The sequence below is a fragment of the Ursus maritimus genome, unplaced genomic scaffold (assembly GCF_017311325.1).
Source record: "Ursus maritimus isolate PB19 unplaced genomic scaffold, ASM1731132v1 scaffold_31, whole genome shotgun sequence".
Classification (NCBI taxonomy): Eukaryota; Metazoa; Chordata; class Mammalia; order Carnivora; family Ursidae; genus Ursus; species Ursus maritimus.
The window spans coordinates 21,570,370-21,593,380 of record NW_024425675.1 but is presented as its reverse complement, the minus strand read 5'-3'; the positions used below and the strand labels follow the sequence as shown (position 1 = coordinate 21,593,380).

General features: G+C 46.0%; 1 protein-coding gene across 3 annotated transcripts in view; it reads left to right on the top strand.

The window, feature by feature from the left end:
- CAMK1D (calcium/calmodulin dependent protein kinase ID) overlaps nt 1-23,011 on the top strand; it is a 414,391-nt gene that overhangs the window by 368,022 nt on the left and 23,358 nt on the right. For all 3 annotated transcript variants that reach the window (XR_005838939.1, XR_005838938.1, XM_040645414.1), the window contains exon 6: nt 8,154-8,229. Coding sequence is in view for 1 of the 3 variants with exons in the window: in XM_040645414.1 (XP_040501348.1) it covers nt 8,154-8,229 (76 nt within the window). In the remaining 2 variants the exon portion in view is untranslated. The remainder of the gene's footprint in view (nt 1-8,153; nt 8,230-23,011) is intronic.

The window sequence follows — 23,011 nt, the reverse complement described above, 5'->3', positions numbered from 1 at the left end:
ATTTACAAATATCTTCTCCCGTTCCGTGAGTTGCCTCTTAGTTTTGTTGACTGTTTTCTTTGCTGTGCAGAAGCTTTTTATCTTGATGAAGTCCCAAAAGTTCATTTTTGCTTTTGTTTCCCTTGCCTTTGGAGATGTGTCATGAAAGAGATTGCTGTGGCCAATGTCGAAGAGGTTTCTTTCTATGTTCTCCTCTAGGATTTTGATGGATTCCTGTCTCACAATCTCATCATTTTTAAAGTGCTCTGCTAGAGAAGTTCCCTGCTCTCCCTACTTCTCTGTTAGGCTTCTCCCTGTAATATGCGATCACATTGCCTAACGTGGCTAGCAGAGTGGAACTTGGATCCAGTCCCCCTGACCCCAGGTACCATGATCCACTTTCATAAGCCATGATAGTTAAAGAGGTCTCCACTACCTCTGACCAAGACTGACTCTCACCTCTTAGGGACTATTCTTCCCCATTGTGACATACACGAAGTTCAAGTCAAGGGTCTTTCTCCTTGGCCACCTCAGGGAGGTGAGGCCAGCCAGTAAGAGGCACAAATGGACCTTGGACTAGGTCACAGGATGGCAAGTGGCCTGTCTGCTAGCCTCTTCTTGCTGACGTCACAGGCAGGCTGGATGATTCAGACCCATATTCAAAGATATGCTCATTCAAGGAAAGGTAGAGGGCTGTTAATCTTAGTGTCCGGTCAGCTCTACTCTGTAGGTAAGGGAAATGGCAGGAGTTTTGCAAATGCCAAAGAATTAGGGAAAAAATTAGGATATGCTCTTATTTATAAGTAGTCTTCTGGAACAAATTTTTCTAACCTCCCTGTAAGAAGAACTTATAATTGGTGCCAATGAGAAGAAGAATCGGCTGGAGCAAGGCATCGCACCCTTGCTGCCATGACAGACTGTTCTCATGCCCGTGGCTCTGTCGGCAGTGATGAACAGGCAGTTCCTGGGATGCAGTCTCTAGCAGCATGCCTGGACCGAGAGGGCACTGTAGAAGTATGTTGGTGAATAAGTAAACAGAAGGATCCGTAACTCAACAGAGGGACCAACTGGATAGGAGGCTGGTATAGGGGGTTTGAAGACTCACTCCAACTCAAAGAGTCAAGTCCTCAGACGTGCTCTTCCATCACTCATGGGGCCCAGTTCAGGTCTGATTTCTGAAGGTTCTAATGCACAGGGTAGAAATCTCCCATTAATGAATCATTTCCATTACATAAAGCTAGAATCAAGGCAAAGTACCAAATGATATCAATGATCTGTGTGTGCATCCTTAATTCTAAAAAATAATAAAACCTTCATTCCATTTTTGTTCCTGGGGTTCTCTCAACCCTTCCTCCTTACATAATAAGCTATTAGCTCTATCTGTAATTTATTATGTTTATTATTCTCATGAAGCCTCATTAAAGTCCTGAAGGTTGGGCTCTGTGAAAGTACCCATTTTACAGATGAGCAAACTGGAGGCTTAAGAGATCAAATGACTCATTCGAGTCAACAGGTGTCGTAAGTGGGGGATCCCAGATTTCTTTCACTGAAGAGCCAATGTGTCTATTTAAAACTTCTTCATCCAGACAACTAAAGTAGTTTTAAGTTAAAACCTACCTCTAGGCAACCATTTTACATCTTTCCGTCCCATTTAATGATAAAACGAGCCTCTGTACCTTTCCTACTCCTCAGCACTAAACCGATTACTTTATCTTAGAGCACAACACAAGGGCATATTCTCACGACACACTAGCCACAGCCTTTCTTCCCCACCGTTTGACTATTAGAGGTAATTTATCCCTCCTCTGATATTTTGAAGTCTTATTTAGAGTAAGTACAGTATTTTCAGAGTTTTATACAGAGTTACAAATCAACATCTCTCCCATCTGGCCACAATCGTGTCTGGTGTGGTCTGATCGTCTTCCTTAAGAAGGGGGCTGTGGCTGGTGTGACTTCTGTGGCTTGTGTCCACACTCAGCACCTGGGAAAACAGGTGAGCCATGGGGGGCAGGGGTCACATCTGTTTTGTTCACGCCATAAAGCCAGTGCCTGAAACAGAATCCAAGCTATTACACAGTTGAAGAACGCAAGAAACACTGCCTAGGTCCCATGGTTCTGGGCCATAGGATTCTCTTTTCTGGAATTGAGGGCTTCTCCTCCCACCCCAAGCCATCACCTCCTGATGTGTCCCTGTCCTTCACCCACTGGAGGTGGTCAGCTTTGAGGTACTGAGAGCAGTGGTACTCAACTTTCACAGAGGACAAACGGCCTTGCACATGAACTTGGTAACAGGGTGAGATCTTCTCCATCTCCTCTCTCTGCAGAAAGTGCTCTTCAGCACATCCCTGAGAGCACAGGAAAAGGGAAAATTCCTTTTCTGTTTTTTTAGAGCCTGGGGATTGAGTGCCACCCCCATGCCAATAGACAACCGCTCTTCCCACTTCCAGTTAGACTTGGTTAGGCCTTTTTCTTCTCTTTCAGTAAGGAAAATGGGCAATTTAATTGTTTTAAAAACAAGATGAAAGGTTTCTGAAATTTTTTTTCTTCCTTTTTGAAACCTCTGGAGTCCTTCCCTTTACCAGGAACCCTTGCTCTCAACCAAAATAAAACAGCTTGGGTTGTAGGACGTTTCCCACCCAGTGGAATTTTCCAAAGTAGGTTGGTAGTGAGTCTCACAGCAGTAAATTCGATTATTTTACATCTTGAACCAACTGTTTCACTAAAGAGGAGAAAGGCTTCGGGAAGGAGGACCACATCTGTCAGTCCGAAGAGATCTCCAGTAGCTCGGGGATGCTCTGCTAAAGTTTTGTGGGTTTTTTGTTGTTGTTGTTGTTGTTGTTTTTAACTGATGGAATTGAAGTCTATTTTATTGAGAACATGCTGTATATTTTTATTTATTTAATTTATTTATATTATTATGTTATGTTAGTCACCATACAGTACATCATTAGCGTTTGATGTAGTGTTCCATGATTCATTGTTTGTGTATAACCCCCAGTGCTCCATGCAACACGTGCCATCCTTAATACCCATCACTGGGCTAGCCCATCCCCCACCCCCCTCCCCTCTGAAACCCTCAGTTTGTTTCCCAGAGTCCGTAGTCTCTCATGGTTCGTCTCCCCCTCTGTTTTCCCCCCTTCATTCTTCCCTTCCTTCTCCTAATGATCTCCCTGCTATTCCTTATTTTCCACAAATAAGTGAAACCATATGATAATTGTCTTTCTCTGCTTGACTTATTTCACTTAGCATAATCTCCTCCAGTTCCGTCCATGTTGGTGCTAATGTTGAGTAATCATCCTTTCTGATGGCTGAGTAATGCTTCATCCTTTATGGGATGAACTTCTGTTTGCTGGAGTAAATGAAACCAGCCAATGGGATGCTGTTTCTGTCAGGGACGGCTAAGACCATAGAATTGTTAACCCCAAGCTCGGAGCAGGAAGGAAGTTCTGAGAGATCACTTAATAGAATATCTTTTCTGCTCTTTAGACCTAAAAGTAGTAATTCTGAAATCCCTTTGAGAAAAGGTTTTACAAGGAGAACGGCACACATGACAATCGGCCACATGCAGAGAATTAGGGCTAATTCTGACTGTTTTATCCCCCAAATTCATGCCAGGAATAGCCATTTGTTAACCACATAGAACGTGCTAAGTCCTAAAAATACAGACCCGAGCGATGCGCCTGTGGTCAGGGGTCATGAAGCCTGGTATTTGACAGTGTGAGTCACGCAGCGCAGAAGAAATACAGAAGGTACGGTAGGAGGTCTAGGAGGCTGGCGTGTTGTGGGATTTTGGTGAGTGGACCTGGGAACTCAACACATGTCACCCAGGCAGAGCTGCACCCACTCAACCACTACCAATCTTGCTCATGTCCTTTTCGGCACCTCCGGGTGGGTCTGTTGCCCCTGACAGCCCCTGACAGCCTCCAGGGACTGGGACTTGAGATGCACTGGAGGAACGCAAGTGCCCTCTTGCCTCGAGTCCTTTCCTCCCATCTAGGCTGTACCAGGAGACTAAGCCCTTTCCTGCTCTGCCTGGGGGGTGGCATTAGAGGCTGCGGTGTCTTTTCATGACAGCTCTTTGTCAAGTGTCAATAATTCCAATTAAGTTATTTCAGTTCAAAGCCTCCCTCTATGAGGAGGTGTGGGGGTGGCGAGAGTCACTGTCACCCTCCCACTACACGTGAAGTGCATGAATTGCGCTGGGTACAGGCAGAAGAGAAAAATGTTTCTCCTTGATGAAGAAGTTCTTCGGCATCTGACAGTGTTGGGGAGGTGGTGGATTTGTGGTGGGCACGGCTCAGAGAACACTTCCCACTTGGCAAGGCCCCCGTCGACCGTGCTCTGGGCCTCCTCCGCCTGGAAGGTCATTTGTTGTCTGAAAGTTTGTAAATTGGATGCTGTGACTTTTTAGAACTACAGCCAAATTCTTGCCAAGAATTATATGGTATAAGATTGATAACGTAATATGAGGGAGCGTGGCTGGTTCTCAAAGTGACACTTGGTCTCTCAAAAGATCAGAGCCGGAAGTGGACTCTCGCAGAGCACAGGCTACGGGCTGAAAGGATCGGGGAGAGAGTAGGAGGGGGGCCAAGAACCAGAAGAATTCAACAGGTTGGCTGAACAAGGGGAGCCAACTGCAGGACCCAGAGGAGAACAGGAAAGAAAATATCCCAGTGGATCCCAGGGGTTCAACATGATTTCATAGTCATAGCAACTTGTCAGGAGGATTTTGAATATTGCCTGAAAATTGATGTTTACCAAGAATCACTATGAGATGAAAAGTAGCTAAAGGGATGTAGTAGGCTTGTTCAAACAGTGACCCAGAGAACATTTGGGTTTTTTTAAAGATTTTATTTATTTATTTATTTATTTATTTATTTATTTATTTATTTATTTAGAGAGAATGCAAGTGGGGGCATGCAGAGGGGTAGTGGGTGAGGGAGAAAATCTAAAGCAGATTCCATGCTGAGCACTGAGCCCAACTCAGGGCTCGATCTCACGACCCTGAGATCATGATCTGAGCTGAAATCCAGAGTCAGGCACTTAACCGACTGTGCCACCCAGGCACCTGGAGACCATTTGGTTTCAAGAATCCAATTAAAAGTGGACTTGGAATCAAGGTCATTAGTGTGTGCTGCCATTATACAGTTTTTAAAATATTTTAGGTTGGTGAGAATATCCTTTCCCAGATCAGTCTGCTTTCTCTCTTTTACTGTGACATTACCCATCCAAGGACTCTCTCCATTTGTCCAACTCTCTCCATTTGTTTCAATTACAGTGAAGAACCTCGCCAGAAGGCCAGTGGTTCACCTGCCAACCATTGGTTAAAAAATGTTTATTGTGCTGTTGTGGACAGAACCTAGATAAGACACAACACCAGAAAGAAGAAATGTTTGGCACAAATACGGAGACTTTTACCCCCAGTATTGCTACCTCGATGTTTGCTTGTTAATCATTTAGAACTTCCCCCCCAACACCCATGCTACTGATCCCGGCATCTTTCTGTCAGTGGCTCCCTTTTGTCAGTCGCAAGACTACAAGCATCTGAGATAGATCCAGATACCTTTTTTTTTTAAAGAAAAAAAGTATACTTGATGTTATAAACTCTACCATTTAAACAAAATCTCATGTTTTAAAAATTATATGTGTCATCTGTGGCTTCAAGAGTCTAAACATCTCAAGCAACATCCCAGTTCCATGTCGCATAAACATCAGCCACTTGCTTTTCAAGTGCATGCAGGGCCTTGCACAGTTCTCCAAAACGCAGGATGCTCCGCCAGCCCGAAGGTGAAATGCTGAGTGTGCACGTGCCCCTGGGTATATGGACTTCTGGAGGGACACCATGTTCTTTATTCTTTTGTTTTCTGAATAAGGGATGGTGGCCAGAATTTCCCTCTTTCTAAAAGGCAGGGAAGGAGGGGGAGAAGGAGGAAGAGGATGTTCTTTAAAGGAGCCTTTCCCATGCCCGAAGAGCTGGAGAGCTGAGTCTGGGGAGCTCCAAAGAACACAAGATCAGCTCCTCCTCGGACTGAAACCTGCTTTGCAGGGGGCGTGACTCTTACCCCTCTACACATCCTGGCTCAGGGGGTCGGCTCAATCTTTGCTTATAAACTGTGGAATCAGCTGTTGGAGGTGCCAACCTCTTCCTTCTCAGGGCTCCTTCCCCACATCTGTCGCCATGTCACACCTGGTAGGTGACATGAGCTTACACCCCAAATCTCACCCTGAACTCTGGCTGCCCCCACACCACTGTTTGGCATTCAGTGCCCTGGAGTGGCTCTGTGCTCAGGATATCTGCCATCTGTCCTGCGGGGAAGTGACACTGGGTCAGACGTCGCCAGTGAGCCTTCTGTGCCTCCTTTGAACTTTCCATCAGGCTACATGGATGGCTCTGGAGGCTCAGAATTAAGCTCCTTGCAGATGCCATCACCTCCCAACATCTGTGCCCTTGTGGCCGCTCAGACCCAAACATCAGCTTGGAGAGAGCATACCTCCCAAATCAGCAGGACATTTACTGTGGTAAATGGCTCCCTTTTGTCAGTCGCCATAATAGAAGTGTCTGGAAAATTTGCTCTCAGCAGTTATAGGAAGAGGAAGTATTGATGCTACCAGCTCTCAATTAACCAAGGGCCACTTCTCCAATTTGTGAGTTCCCTAGCTTTATGGTTCCGTCTCTCCTTTCACTCTTGTGCTGAGGGTGAACGAAGCAAAGAAAGGACATATAGACGTATTTATTTTGCTCTTGATAAAAAAGAAAAAAATAAAGTCTAATTGGAAGTATGGAGGAATGGGGGCTGAAAGTGTAGATTTGGGGGTTATCTGTGGGTTGGATTTCTTATCATAACCGGAAACATTCAGCAAAAGTTTGTATACATCCTTAGTCCTGCTTAGAAAATTTATCATAACGAATATAAGAGGGGATTTCCCTGTTAGTTTTTCTGCAATGGGACTTTTCTTACAGACTAAAGAAGCACTTGCCTTAACAATAAATATATTCCGATGGATGTAACTAGGACAAGGGTGAGATTGACCCGGTTCAAATCCCAGCTGGTCCATATCTCCTGGGTGGCATCAGAAAGAGAACTTCTCGAGGCTCATTTCCCTTAGATCAGGTGCAGAGAATGAACATCACGAGGGTTGCTGAAAGGGTTATAGTAGAAAACATGTATGAATGACCCAGGTCACAGCAGAGGCTTCATTCAGGTTAGTCCCTTGGAGACAAAGTTGGTATGGAGACCGCTTTCTCACTGGATCACTTTAGGCAGGTTCCTGGACCTGTCAGTCCCTCTTGGTCCTCACCTGCGACTTGGGAGTCATCATGATAATGATAATTAAGCTCTTCCCCTCCCCCCACCCCAGGCCAGTTGGGGTAAGTGAGTTAATGCATCCCAAACACGTAGAACACACAATCCAGCAGACAGCTAGTTTTGCTTTGTCCAGTCTCTTTTCTGGAAAGTCTATGCTGAAGACACATCCATCAAGTATATTTGGGTGAAAAGGAGATTTTGCTTGTGAAGATGCACTGTTTTTTCTTGTATTTATTTGCTCTTTGCACAGATATGTACGGCAGCCACTGCCGGTCGGGAGACACTGGGTGTGGGTGTCCAGCACAGGGCTCGAACCACAAGGCCAGGAACAGAAAGCGTGAGAATAGGACAAAATAAGCCAAGACCCCTGGGAAGGTGGACTCTTGGGGTGGAAATGAGGAATTGGGATTAAGGAGCATTTTTGCTGTTTCATGGATGAGCAAATGAAATATTAGTATTGACAGATCAGCTGCCCAAAACTTCGCAGAGTGAGCTGAGAGCAGGCCTAAGGCAGGCTTCCCAGGGACCAGATTTCAGGTCTCAACTCTTCTGGATTGTGAGCTCCATGAAGGTATGAGGAGGAAGCTTCACGTTCACGCCCCCACAACACCCAGGAAGGCCCTACCCCAGGGCCAGAAATGCTTCCCTGAATTAGTTTTAGGTGAAGTCATACCCCAGGCTCCTTGTGGAGTGTACCTTTCTCTGACTCAGTCTCGTCTGAACTGTAGTACCTAGCACCTGTTCTGACTGATTGATTGGTTGAACTTTTTTGTTGCAGACAGAAAAAGAGAAGAAAAATCTAAAAAATGTTTTCTGTCTTAGGCATTTAAATTGTCAGGCTTGTGTCTCTCCTTTCTCACTTCACAGCTCCTGAGGTCCTGGCCCAGAAACCATACAGCAAAGCTGTTGACTGCTGGTCCATTGGGGTGATTGCCTATATTTTGTAAGTATTGCTCACCACCTTGGCTCCTTCCTTCCTTCCTTCCTTCCTTCCTTCCTTCCTTCCTTTTTTTTTTTTTCTTTTTTATTGTGGCGAAATACAGATAACACAAAATTTACCATTTTAGCCATTTTTAAACACCCAGTTCAGTGGCATCAGGCACACTCACAGTGCTGTGCAACCATCACCACCGTCCATCTCCGGAACTTTCTCATCTTCCCAAAGGGAAACTGTCCCCGTTGAGCACTAACTCCCTGAAGTCCCTGGCAGCCACCCTCCTACTTTCTGTCTCCGTGACCTCGACTGCTCTAGGGTCCTCGTGTCAGTGGGATCATACAGTACTTGTCCTTTCATGACTGGCTTTTTCGTTTATCATAATATCCTCGAGATTTATCCGTGTTCTAGCAGGCGCCAGAATTTCCTTCTTTTTAAAGCTGAGTAACTGTCCATTATGTGCATATAATACATTGTGTTTTTCCATTCAGCCAGCAGTGGACACTGGGTGGTTTCCACCTCGTGGCTATTGTGTATAATGGTGTCATGAGCACAGGTGGACAAATGTCTGCTTTTGGGTGCATACTGGAAGTGGGGTTGCTGGATCATATAGTACTTCCATTGAACTTTTTGAGGAATCTCCACACTGTTTTGCAAAGCAGCACCCTCACTTTACATTCACAACAGCAATGCACAAGGGTTCCAGTTTCTCCACACCCTTCCCAACGCTGATTTCCCATGCTTTAGAATAGACACCCTGATCGACATGAAGTGCTTTCGTCGTGGATGTGATTTGCTTCCTCGTTTTAAAAATTTATTTGTAATGTGTTTGTTTGAGTAGACTTGACACACAGTATTAACATTAGTTTCAGGGGTACAACATAGAGATTTGACGACTCTATAGGTTACGCTGTGCTCACCACAGGCGTAGCTGCCGTCTCTCACCTTCCAGGGCTATTACAGTACCACTGACCATATTCCCTGTGCTACTCCTTTCATCCCCATGACTTATTCATTCCATCATTAGAAGTCTGGACCTCCCACTCCCCTTCGCCCATTTGGCCCATCGCTCACCCCCTTCCATCTGGCAACCATCAGTTTGTTCTCTGTATTTATAGGTCTGATTCTGCTTTTTATTTGTTTATGTATTTATTTGTTTCACTTTTTAGATGCCACATATAAGTGAAATCATAAATTTGTCTTTCTTGGTCTGACTTAATTCACTTAGCATAATACTCTCTGGCTCAATCCATGTTGTTGCAAATGACAAGATCTCATCCTTTTTTATGGCTGAGTAATATTCCTGTGTGTGTGTGTGTGTGTGTGTGTGTGTGTGTGTGTGTGTCAATGGACACTTGGGTTGCTTCCGTATCTTGGCTATTATAAATAATGCTGCAATGCATTTCTCTTATGGCTAACAATGTTGAGCATCTTCTCATGTGCCACCTTGACTTTCCTGGGGATACAAACCACTATGAAAGAATTAGGACATCTCCAAAAGAATCAAAATGAGAAGCAATGTGATGAAAACCAAAATTGAGCCTTTAGATTCCCCATTTCTTCTCTGGTGCCTCATCTCCACAACCCAGGAAAGGCCATCATAGGGTTGTTGCAATTATTTCAGGGTGATCAATTTGGGGTTTTATTGTTATTTTGTATTTTGCTTAAGTCCACTGTAGAGTAATTTTTTAATTACAATTTCTTTTTGTGGTGATACTTTCAAATGCTTACTATGGAGCATATTCCTAGGGTAGGTTTGGGCCAACTGGTGTCTGTAATTGATAGGAAATGCATTTCTCCCCGAGGAAGAGAAGGCTTTCTAGCAGATAGAGCCTGCTACAGACAATGAAAGACCATGGGGGATTGTGATCAGAGAAAGGTCTGACAGTATGTGGCATCCTCAGGGACTGCTGGAAATATCCCCCCTGTGTTGGCTTTGTCTCATTATCTGGAAGGCAAGCGGTCTTTCTACAGCATACATTCAACTGGTCAGCTTTTGTAGTTTAGCGTGGATTTAGTTGACAGCTCCTGTAGATTCCTGCCATTATCACAGGATTTATCCATTATAATGTCCTCGGCCCCCACAGCCCCCACTTATGGAAATAGGTAAAGGCCAGATTCGTCTGAGCTATAAAACTCGCATACTATACTCACATAGTGCTCTCACTTTCGAAGCATGTTAATTGTGTTCTACGGTAGTTTCATCCTTTTTTGTGGGGAGGGGAAGTTACAGACTGTTTGAGAATCTGGTGAATGCCGTGGACCTTCTCCCCTAATAATTCACACACACACACACACACACACACACACACACACTTCTGCATACCTCATTAACGAGCTTCCCAGGTACACAGAAGGCAGTCACAGCCCATGTGTCCTTTACTCTGGCTTCTTAAAACCCCGACTGAAATTCTTATCAGAGGTCCTACCTTGCCAAACTTGACATGGAAGATTTGAAAAAATGAATGATAGGCCGCTCTCCTTCCTGCAGAGGACCAAAGCTGGTGTCATCTAGAGAAGCCCTTCATCTGAGCTTCTGCTTGCTTGTTCCTTCATGTCTGTTCTGAATCTTGAAATACCACTCTGGTCTACACTAATGTCGACCGATTCCCTTCGTATATACAACTGTATATGTAATTGTCTCCCTGAAGTCTTGGCGCTGGGGTAGGGTACCTGCACAGCTGTGAGGAGGTGCAGAAAGCTTTACTGGGATAAGCACTGGTGTCTTAGACAACTCTGGCTGCTAGAACAAAACCACGGTAGGCTGGGTGACTCAATCAGCAGATTTGTTCCTCACAGTTTGGAAGGCTGGGAAGTTCAGGATCTAGGTGCCTGCTGATTTGGTTCCTGGTGAGGACCTTCTTCCTACCTCATAGACCACCACCTTCTTGTTGTGTCTTTGAAAGGCAGAAGGAGAACATGCAAGCTCTCTGGTGTTTCTTCTTACAGAGGCACTGATCCCATAATGGAGGCCCCATCCTCATGACCTCAACTGAACTTATTACCTCTCAAAAACCCATTTCCAAACACTGTTACATTGGGGATTAGGGCTTAAAACTATGAATTTGAGGGGGACACTATTCAGTCTATAGTAAATGGTTTGGTTGTGCTGAGCAATAGAATTATTGCAGTGGAATCCCCTTAAAACATGGACATTTCAGGATGGACATAGCACCTACTTTATAATACTGGTGAAGTCAAACATCTGTATAACAGTGCAAGAATATAAATATGGTCACAAGGTTTTATCTCCCTTCACCCTCCCTACAATCCTACATGATAGGTATAGTTATTATTAAACCCACTGAGAGAAGATCAAACTTCAGGGAGACTAAATAATATAACTTGGTATCAGAATCGTCATTTGAAACCAAGCCCAGCTCTGACTTCCAGTCCAGCTCTTTGTGCTAACACGTGCCCTCACATGCAGACGTGGCCACGTCATTGAGAGAAGAGAGGATGTTTCTTTCCATGTTATATCCAGCTTATGTTTGTTTATTTCTTTCTGCAAATGTTTACTGAATATGTACCATGCATCTGTCACTATGCTAGATGCTGGGAATGCACACTCAACAACACATACACAGCCCCTGTGTTTGTGAAGCTGTCTCACAGTCTTGTGGAAGAGACAGGCATTCAAAGAAACCTCATAAATGATCATGGAATTTTAAAATGTGCAAAGTACTTTAAAGGAAGAGCACGAGGGGCTCTGGCAAAGTGTAACAGAGGTTACCTATTTCCAGTGGGTGGTTGGGGAAGTCTTCTCTAAGCAGAGGACCTAAAACAAAACCTAAATGATGAGTAGGTTAGGCAGATAAAGCGTGAGAGGGAAGTACTCCCGGCAGAGTGAATAGCGTGAGCGGGGAGAATGCTTTCAGCTACAAGTAACAGACAAACAAGGCCCATCTGGCGTAAGCATTTAAAAAAGTCATACCTACATAATAACAAGTGCATAGGTAGGAAAGCCCCACCAATGCCTAAGTCAGAACCTCAGTCCCAGATTGTATCCATCCTTGCTCCCCGCCATCCTCAGTGCATTGGGTTTTCCTTGTGCCCTCCCCAACCAAACATGATGCAGCCCTCAGGGACAGACACAGCGCAGCTGGTGGAAGAAGAGGTGATGTTTAGCTCCCTGTGCCTGTAAGAGCTAGAATGTCTTCCCCAGAAGCCCCTCAGCCAACGTTCCCTCACATCTCCTTGGCCAGAAATGCCTCCCATGCTCATTTCTAAAGCGGTCCCTAGAAGAAAAAATGGGATTATCACAGGTGGCCCAGTGAAGCAGGTGACCATGTGGATGAGGGACAGATCACAGCTGTGCTGGGGAAGAAGAAAGCAGGAAACGGATTTGCAGGAGGTAAAGAACGTGTCTGCCATGGCCCACAGGTAGGGCAAAATCAGAAAGGCCCACGTGGTTACAGTATGGAGTCACAACAGGATATCAGAAAGTTATATTCCAAGAGGTAGGAAGAGCCTGGGGAAGGAGAGACTTGGCAGAAAGTTTAGGTTTAACACAGGTTTAATGGGAAGCCAAAGAAGGATTTGGGCCAGATGTGTGAACTGACCTGATTTTCACTCGACGATTATTCAGGCTACGCTGTGAATAGGGGTTGGACAGGACAGCAGTGAAGGGTGGAGACCATTGGGAGGCTCTGTCAGGTGAGCAGTGAGGGTTGCTTCTATCAGGGAGGCAATGATGGGGGTCCACTGGTAGGTGTATTTTGGACGAGAGAGATAAAGGAGATGGAAGTTTCAAGTGTAAACCCAAGTCTTTGGCTTAAGCAATCATGTAAATGGCTAAGAAAAAAGAATTAGAGGGTAGTGGAGGAGCAAGTTGAGGGGGATCAGTGAGATCAAGAATTTCATCTTGGGCGTGTTAAACTTAAGTCCTCTTTGAGATATCCATGGAACAGTGTATGCAGATGGAGAGGTCAGAAATCTGGAGGAGAGGGGCGCCTGGGTGGCACAGTCGTTAAGCGTCTGCCTTTGGCTCAGGGCGTGATCCCGGCGTTCTGGGATCGAGCCCCACATCAGGCTCCTCCGCTAGGAGCCTGCTTCTTCCTCTTCCACTCCCCCTGCTTGTGTTCCCTCTCTTGCTGGCTGTCTCTCTGTGTTAAATAAATAAAATCTTAAAAAAAAAAAAAAGAAAAGAAAAAAAAGAAATCTGGAGGAGAGATCCGGGTATATATGTGTATACATATACACATATACATACACACACACATATATATACTGGGTATAGTTTGAACATAGTACATCCAAATCCTTCTTTTTTTTTTTTTTTTTAAGATTTTATTTATTTATTTGACAGAGATAGAGACAGCCAGCGAGAGAGGGAACACAAGCAGGGGGAGTGGGAGAGGAAGAAGCAGGGTCATTGCGGAGGAGCCTGATGTGGGGCTCGATCCCAGAACGCCGGGATCACGCCCTGAGCCAAAGGCAGACGCTTAACGACTGAGCCACCCAGGCGCCCCCATCCAAATCCTTCTAATGACAGTAAACGAGACAATACTTGGCGGGACTAAAATACAATATTAAGTAAAGCAGTACTGTATTTCTTTATTTCTATTTTAGGTATAAACTTGGTAAGCTTAAATGTGGTGGTTTCCTGGTCACCACTAGCTTTGCTCCAGGTATTAGTCTCAGGTTGATTAAACGACTGGATCAGACTCCAAAATGGCAGGCAGGGCTTCTGTTTCCTTGGATGGCTTCCAGAGCCCTGAGAGTCTCAAGCGGAGAATGAATGGACTTTGGACATCTCAGCCGTTCCTTCCAAGATGTTCAGATCCTTGTGAGTGATAGGCCAAATTCTAGATATAATTTTTTAAAGATTTTATTTATTTCAGAGACAGAGAGATAGCAACAGAGATAGCAAGAGTGAGCACAAGTGGGGAGGAGAGGGAGAAGCAGGCTCCCCGCCGAGCAGGGAGCCTGGTGCAGGACTCGATCCCAGGATTCTGGGATCATGACCTGAGCCGAAGGCAGATGCTTCACTGACTGAGCCACCCAGTTGCCTCTCATGAGAATATTAATAATGTGAATAGTGGGACAAGAAGACTCACGAGGAGATGAAGGGACATGCGGGGAGGCTTGTGTGTAGCTGGAGGAATTCCTGGGATGAAGCCACCATGGAGGACAGGGGTATTCAGGAAGGAGGGGGCACCATTCCAGGTATGTCGAAAAGGCTGGGTAAGACTGACATTTCAGAGAATGCAGGCTTAGGAATGAGGTTGCCTGAGGCACGTTTCAGGGCTGATGAAAATCCTCTGTGAGAAGCCTGGGGCCTCGGTTGGTGTTCCCGGCACGAGGCTGGCTCCAGGTTGAACTAGGGTTAGAAGCTAGAACTCATGGATCTCACAGACTCTTGCTACTTCCCCCTGACGCACTGCGCCCAGGCGCCCCACTCCCATCCCTCACGGGGAGACCAGGGAGCCTGGCTGCTGAGGGGCCCATGACCCACAGGCAGCACACAGGGGAAGCCAGCTCCACCGTGGGGGTCCGCCCTCAACTCCCCTTCTTCGCATCACCTGCGATGGAAAATGGGTTAGCCTCTAAGGTTTTTTGGCGTGCAGCATTTTTTTCATTTGGTCAACCTGTCACACTGAGATATCCCATCACAGCAAAAGCAGCTGTGACAGGCCATGTACCAAAGGTCCTCCTCTCCTCTCTGCACGCCAGGCAAAACATTCTACATTTTGTCAATGCAGGTACTTGCTGAATTGCTTCTCTTTTGATCTCTGCACTCAAGTCTATGTTATCCATCATCTGAAAGGAGGATTTTTTTTTTTTTTTCTATCAAGGATACTCATTTTTAAAAATACATCGAATGGGTCCTTATCCTGTCAGGAATCTCTTTGGGTATCAGGACTTACAAAAACAACAACAACAACAGCAGCAGCAACAACAAAAACATCTTTGCCTGCATTACTTAAGCTACTAAGAAGGACAGAGTGTTCTGGAGCCCCTGACGGGGATGTCGGTGTCCAGGCTGGAGGCGTGGCTCAGCCAAGAAAGCACAAGTTCCGAGGACATAATAGAATCAGCATTTCACTGACCAGACTGAATTTTGTGATCACACACGCAGCCTTTCTTCTCGAAACTTCAAGGAGATGAGTTAATGACGGCTTGCCTAAATTATGCTCGGGGATACAGCATGGTATGGAGAAACAGAGGGGATGTTTGCCAGCGTCAGAACTGGGCTGAGGTCTTAAGAAGTTTAGGCATTAAGCCTTAGGGCAGGCTGGATGGTTAGGGTGGGTCTGCCGTGGGTGGCAGGGCCCCTACCCATGCTGTGACCTCTGACCTCCCTGCCTCCCAGAACCTCCAGGCCAAGTACTTAAAATAATCCCCTTGCTTTTTGACTGGCCTCTGACATTGTTCCATCTTTGAAACTAGGTCACGTAAATATCGATTGGCCAATGTACGCGATGTAATTGGCTTTGTGAGAGTGGCGCTAAGAAGGCCTCATCTGCAGGGAAGGTCCCTTTTCTGAGACAAAGGACGCTCCTTGCCAAGGTAGTCATCATGATTTTAAACCATTGACAGCGGCTTCCTTATGGATACACATGTCCCAGGAAAAGAGCATGAACCCAAACTCCAGTAGGAGAGAATGCAGTATAATTATCCCCAGGGAAAGACCCAGGCATGGGGCATCATGATGGTGGTTACTACCATCAGGAGGAGGAGTGTGAACACTAATAGGAATCATTAACTGGCATTGCCAGCAGGCAGCAATCATCTCGTTAGATTCATAAGCTTTGTGGGATGGACACATTGCCTTGTTTAGGCTGCCGTGGGTCCATGGTCTGGACTTCGGCTTTCGAAGTTCAGAAACTAAATTAATCTGTTTATTCATCCTGCTCAGACGATCCCAGCGGATTGATTCACACTAGACTCAAAAGAGATTAAAAAAAAAAAAAAAACCTGGAGCATCAGTTTACTAAATCATGAGATCTGGGCCCCGTGGGGTAATTGGATAGGCATGTCATCAAACTAGCATGTTCTCCCCCCAAGAGGAAATGCTCCACGAGAAAGCAAATTAAAAGCAGAAGTTTCCTTTACAAACAAGGAATCAGAACCCTAGAGCTGGATGGCCTGATGTGTTTTCGCAAAGCCTATAGTCGTCTCCACGGCTTTGTCTACCGGCGAGTCTTTCTGCCCCGCTACGGCATGGCTGTTCCTGGCGGCCGGTCAGAGTGGCCCCATGCCGGCCAGGGCGCACGCCTCCATCTCCTGCCTCCCGCCCTGCAGCCCTATCCTGTTCGCTCTTCCATCCCTCAGGCGCCATCACTTGTACAGCAGCGGGCTTTGGTAGCTGTCATTCTCAGGCTTACTGACTTTATTCCACCAACTGCATTTCTGTGTGGCGCTTTCCAAGGATTTCCAGAAAGATGCCTAGTCTCCCCTCCCAACGTCTCTGCTGAGTGGATCCTGTGTGTAGCAAAATGCCTTTTGGTTAGCTTTAATCTCAGACACAGGTACCACTTGACCACATTTCTGCTTTGTCTGTGGGCCTGGGGCCCTCTCCCTGCTGCTTCTAGAGAAAGAGTTTATTGGTCACCTGTTGACAGTTGATTCACCTCTAACCCCTTAGGACATAGTCAAACAAATACTGTCTGGTTTCGGAAGGTGGGTGGAGGGGTGTGCGCCAGTGGTGATGGAGGGAATTTTACAACCAGGACAATCGAGGTAAAGCACTTCTGCACTTTAAGTGGTGGGGGTAACTTCCTGCCAGTGAATCCACCAATGTCTTTGTGTCGCAAAGGCCCTGGGATAGAGAGGACACCTGGAGGGAGAAGCAGGAAGGGAATGTCTCACCTATATCACCTTTACACTCAATGGCGTGGCTTCAGGCCAGATGGAAAAACATGTCACTTCCTCTGCTCTCTTTTGTTCATGTCAGCATCGTCTCCTGAAAACCCATCATTTTAGCAGGAGCTAAATGTTTCAGGAGATTTAGCCTGGAGAGTGGAAGGCAGGGGATTGACATTCACTCACTTAACTAACGTTTATTGAGCCTAATATGTGTCAGGTGCTATGATGGGGGTGCAGAGATGGATTCATTACCAACCCGGCCTTGGAGGTGCTTACTGTCTGCTGGAGGCAACAGACAGTAAACAAATCAGTTAAAATCCAGTCTTGTTGGCTGTCACAGAAACAAGAGGCGAGAGCTCCCAGGGCAGAGCTGTGAACCCTGCCCTGGACTTGAGGAAGTCTCCCCAACAGAGGTGATGGGGATTCGGCTCTGGACAAGCTATCTTCAAATACTGGCCATCGTGCAGGGAGATTGATGGTTTATCCTTCAAGACCAATTATCTGAAGATACGATGTGCTTCCTGTGTTTGAGATGAGATGTACCACTCGATCTGAAACATAATTTTTCAAAAAGTACTTGAAAGATTTGATCAAGCTTTGACCTTCTGATGTCTAACACTTGGTGATGGGGAAGAAATATCTTTGAATTATCAGGATTGTTAATTCACCTGTTACCATAGTGGGCAGACAAAAGCGTCAGAAGAGGCCCTGATGATGTTTTACCGTATTTACCATCTGGTACGTAGCGCGGCAGCCCGGGGTCGGGAGGGAGGCGGCGTGTAGATGGTGTGAAGAAGCAGGTGCCGCGGCAAGTCAGGAGTTTGGACCCCTTACTCCGTGATGGGTGGATGACCAGGAGGTGCAGATGATGGAGGCGGGAAGGGGAGAGGCCCTGAATTCTAGGAACAAGTCAGGAAATGCTCGCGGAGGGGGTGAGAGGACCAAGGAAGGACAGACCGGAAGCAGGTGACTGTGCAGAACAGTGTGGCGTGCGCTGTCCCGACCCTGCTGAGACTGCCTTCCGGCCCTCCTGTCCCCTTGCCGTGCTCTGAGGGCTCTCTGTCTAGGCACCCTCAGCTCTGTAAGAGAGTCAGCAGAGGCCAGGGGCCAAGTGCACAGCGCGACCAAAGGCCAAAGCCCGTGCTGTGGCAGTACCCAGACGTTTCCCAAATGCGGCTGTCCGTCCGTACACAACCGCTTACGGATCCGGATCTGATGAGATCCTGAGGGAGAGAGAGGGCAGGAAAGGGAGGAGGAAGGAAGCAAGCTGGGAGGGAGGAAGCCAGAGCCCCGCAACCAAGGAAAAAAGTCTCAATGCAAACAGCCGAATTGGAAATCCGCCCAGGGTTCAGAATCATCAGTTAGCGCTGGTGTTAATCACCTCCAGACGGGACGTCTACACCCCTCGGTGCTTCGGGATGAAATCCATTACTCGTGAGAACTAATTTTAGCTGCTGGAAGTTTTGCTGGGTTTTTCCAAAAGGCTGTTTGAAGCTCCCCTGCTCCTCCTCCCCGCCTGCCCTCCCTTCCACTGTTAGAGAGAACAGAGTGTAAGGAGCTTAGGCTGGGCTTCCTCTGGCTGGGTTTGACCCGCAGGAGGAGACGCAGAGCCAGACATCCTCAAGGTGCTGTCCATCTGGCTAATGCAGCGATCAAAAAGTTAGGCACTTGGAAGTGGGACCATAGACACAACAGCTGAGGACACTACATTGTCCAGCCCACCCCTTTAAAACTGTTCTACTCCAAATGGAGGATGCTACTCACTTCTCACCCTTGGGGAAGTACTGAGTCTCCTTCCTGCCCCTCCCCTTCCCGGCTCCCAATCTTCAGCTCTAGTTGTGTATAAACTTTCCAAGAAATGGGTTTCCTTTCTCCTCTCGATCTTTCCCTGATCTGCTTACTCATTCTCAGCTTTCAAGACATGACCCAAATCTCCGGGGGTGACATGGGACCTTAATCCACTGTATTTTTATCAGTCGTGCTTTGCTGAAGTCAGCCTGCACATGGTTTTAATATGTGAACTATTCCTAGTTTCTCCAGCCTGATCTCTTCCAAGTTAGGGGGGAGAAAGTTCTGGAGCATGCATAATCAAACATATGGTTGCTGAAATAATTGGATTACTTCTTGGTAATGATTTGGGTCTCGTTGGTCATTCTATTTTATAAATCCGAATAATATGCTGAAACCTGTTTTGTTCACTAAGTGGGCCTTGCAGCTAAGTACAAGAGGTTTATCAGCTTAAAAAGCTTTGCTTTATTTTATTAAAGTCTGTCATGTTATCCAGAGTAAGATGAATAAAACTCAGATCCCTTAGCACAGGTCCCAGACATTCGTAAATACCCACTGAGAGCCAAAACAAAAAGAGGAAAGGGGGCTTCCCAGAGTTGTTGCATATCAGACAGACTCATTTCCAAAGGAGAGACACCCAGATTTGGTTGGCTTTGTGAATGTTTTTCAGGGATTCTTTGGGCCTGGGTTGGCCTTATGTGGCTTACTTAGTTTGCAATAATATATGTAGAGGTTTGTTGTTTTGGTCATTTCTGTGACACCCTGGTCTAAATTGCATAAAAGTATTCTTTCTTCACAAATATGCCTTTGAATAAATGTTCTCAGGAGATCCCGAGCTCTTCCTGGAATGGAGGGCTCCCAGGCTAAATGCTTGGAAATACTGGGCTACAAAGAGCAAAGTGACAAGGTGGTCTCTGGGACAGCCTGTCCTCATATTCATGACACAGTGTACAACGTTAGGACCATAACTCGGTCACGGCTCTTCCTCCTTTCTTGAGCAAGCTTAGAAGTTTAGGTCAGGATGGATGGGCAGGATTTTGGATGATCCGGAGACTTTGCACAACGTTTAAAAATATATTGCTTAATTTCCATGTTGAGGTCATGGGACTGAGTCCCTTGGGGTTTGTCTGTTCCTCTGTCCCCCACCCGTTGTTCTTCTCGGTGGTAAATGGCATCCCACCTGAGTGCTTCAGCTGAAGGACTAGAAAGGGATTACAGAGCATGTGACAGCACTTTCCCAGGTTCTGCCTGTTATCTGTATGTCTCTGCACCCGTCTATCCATCTATGCATGTATTTTATATATAATGCATATTATTATATAGTATTTGTTGTATATATTATATCTCTCTATAAGGTGGGCGCTATTATCCTCATTTCACAGAAGAAACTGAGCCTTAAAGAGGCTGTGTCATTTCCCCAAGGTCACTCAACCTATACTTGTTGGAGCCAAGATTGGCATCTGTGTCTTTGTTTCTCAAAATCCCAGGCTGAGGAAACCACACCAGGAAACCTTTCTGAAAACAGTGACAGTCGGCCCTCAGAGGACAACAGCAAACCTTTCCTTGGAAAGTCATGTCTCCATTCTCCTTCAGAGCTCTTTTATCCAATTAGACTCAACAGCAGATTCTGGGTTGCCATTTTCTGGTGATTATTCGATTGTCAGTGTGGACTATTGCACCCAAATGTTTTTTGTATAAAATACTGAAAATAATGGGCAACTGGGTGGCCCAGTTGGTTGAGCGTCCGACTCTTGGTTTCACCTCAGGTTATGTTCTCAGAGTTGTGAGCTTGAGCTTGCATTGGGCTCGGCATTGGGCTCCACACTGGGCGTAGAGCTTGCTTAAGATTCTCTCCTTCTCCATCTGCCCCTCCCCTGCCTCACATGTGCTCTCTCTCTCCCTAAAAAAATAAACAAACAAAACTCTAAAATATTGAAAATAAGGCACTTAAGCACATTGCAGGTGCTTAGAAAATTCACTTATGTATGTTATTTGATCTCCCAACTACTTTGGGTCAGTGAGGCACATGCGAACTCCTACCCAGTCCTGCAGAGTTCCACAAAGTCTTGACAAAAGGATTTCTATCCTTTACAACCCCTTCAGGCTCCACAGGGGAGCTCAGTGAGGCTACTGGATGTGATCGTATTAGAATTTGATTCAATACAAACTCGGGTTCATTTTTCTCCAATCCCTGTCTCACACGGACAGGCTCTAATAGTCCCAGCAGTTCTCCTCCCCTCTGGGTTAGAAGGTCAGGTGTTGATTTTCAGAGTGCAAGGACTCAGCTGGTCTTTATTTCTTTGCCGGGTCTTACAGCCTTGGTCCTGGCTCTACTTCACGTATCCCGTACAAACACACAGCACCATGACCTCAGAGGGCAGGTCTAGGAAGAGAGCGTGTATGCGTTTCCTCATCTTTGCCATAACATATCTGACAGCAGTGCAAAGATATTAAAGGTTAATACAACTTTTGACTGCAGTCAAAGATATTAAAGGTTAATACAACTAGGTCTGGGATTGGATGAGCAAAGTAAAATTCTGTTCTGCCCCTTCAGTGTGAGAACGTTGCCTCATCTCTCATGCAGTCCCTCATCTGGAAATGGAAGCCAGACATGCTTACATCATAAGTACATGTGTCTCATCAGTGAGACAAAACGTGTAAGTTGCATAGCCCAGTGCCTGGCACACAGTAGATACTCAACACATGGTGGCTATTGTTATTGAGTTTACAGGACACACACCACATAGTTTCTCCTTTATAGAAAAGTCAGCATCCTGCTTGTGCTAGTCACATAGAGCCGGACTCTGAACTCGGAGGAGCAAGAACAGGGCCTGTCCTCCTCACTACTATGTGATCAGCATTTGGCACAAAATGTTGGTGCTTTATAAATCTCTGTAGAATTGGGCTGAAGTGGGTTTTGTTTCTCCAAACTGATAGATGCCCAGGCCTGCCACTTGCTCTAGTTGAGGCCACCCCTTTATCTCACTGGGACCCACTTTCCCAGTCCCCTAAGTGAGGGGTTGGCCATGCCAGAGGATGACTACTCAACCCCAGAATAAAATTCTTTAATTCTGTGCAAATCCCCCTGCTAGGCAAAGTCCTTCAGGCATATATTTCAGCTTCAGGTTTAAGGATTCAGACTGGAAACGGGGGGTATATGATCTATGGGTTGTGTCATCTCATGGGCATCAACTGGTTGGAGGGAAAACAGACCAGGGAGATTGATACATGGAGGAAAGCGTCAGGGTGCAGGGCAAATGTGAGCACAGAGAATAGCTGTTGATGAATGGTTGTGCTCATTGCGATCCACTTTGGAGGACTTACAGAGGCTATTGGCCATTAGCAGGTTTCACTGCAAAAATAACTGAAAAATTGTAATGCATGAGAAACTTCAGTTAAATTATTTCCCCCGGAGTAAACATCCATTTCAGGGTGTTCAACCCTACTTCGTAAGTCAACTTGAGTGTGTACCGTTGTGTGTGCAAACACGCACAAGCAATTTTCATGTAAATATTTCCCGTTTATGAAAGAATAGTCAGTTGACAAATATTGATTATTGTTGAATGCTAATGAAAGACAAAGGAAATACAGTATATGACATCGTCCCTCTCCTGTAGGAACTCACGATCAAGGTGGGAAGACACATGTAATAACCATGACGTAATCCTTTTTAAATTTTTTGAGAGGACCCAAGAAAGAGATGGGATTGAGGTAGAGTGTGAAGAACGGGAAGCGTTCAGAGAGGAATTGAGTGTGGTGAGGGGGTGGCAGTCCCTGAAACATTGAGGTGTTGATAGGCTCATTCATCGGGCAGAGTTTTGCTGAGCATATCCTGGGCTGGGTGCCGGGGATGGCGAAGATAAATGAGGCACTGTCACCTCCCCAGGGAGCTCAGAGTCTAACAGGGGATGGTGGGACACAGATATCAAACCACACGTGTGCCATGATGGCTACACCTAAGAGGCTGGGGAGCTCAGCGGAATGGTGGGGGTCTGGAAAGGCATCACGGGATAAGGGCCAGGCACATGGGGCCCTAGGAGCAAAGAGGAGCCACAGCAGTGGACATGAGAGGAAGAGCATTCCAGGCACAGGGAACAGTGTATGAAAAGGAATACTCTCGAATCAGAATGAAATACTGTGACTTCCTGTGACCACCTTCCCATTACCTTTCCTGTCTACTTTTCTATTTCCT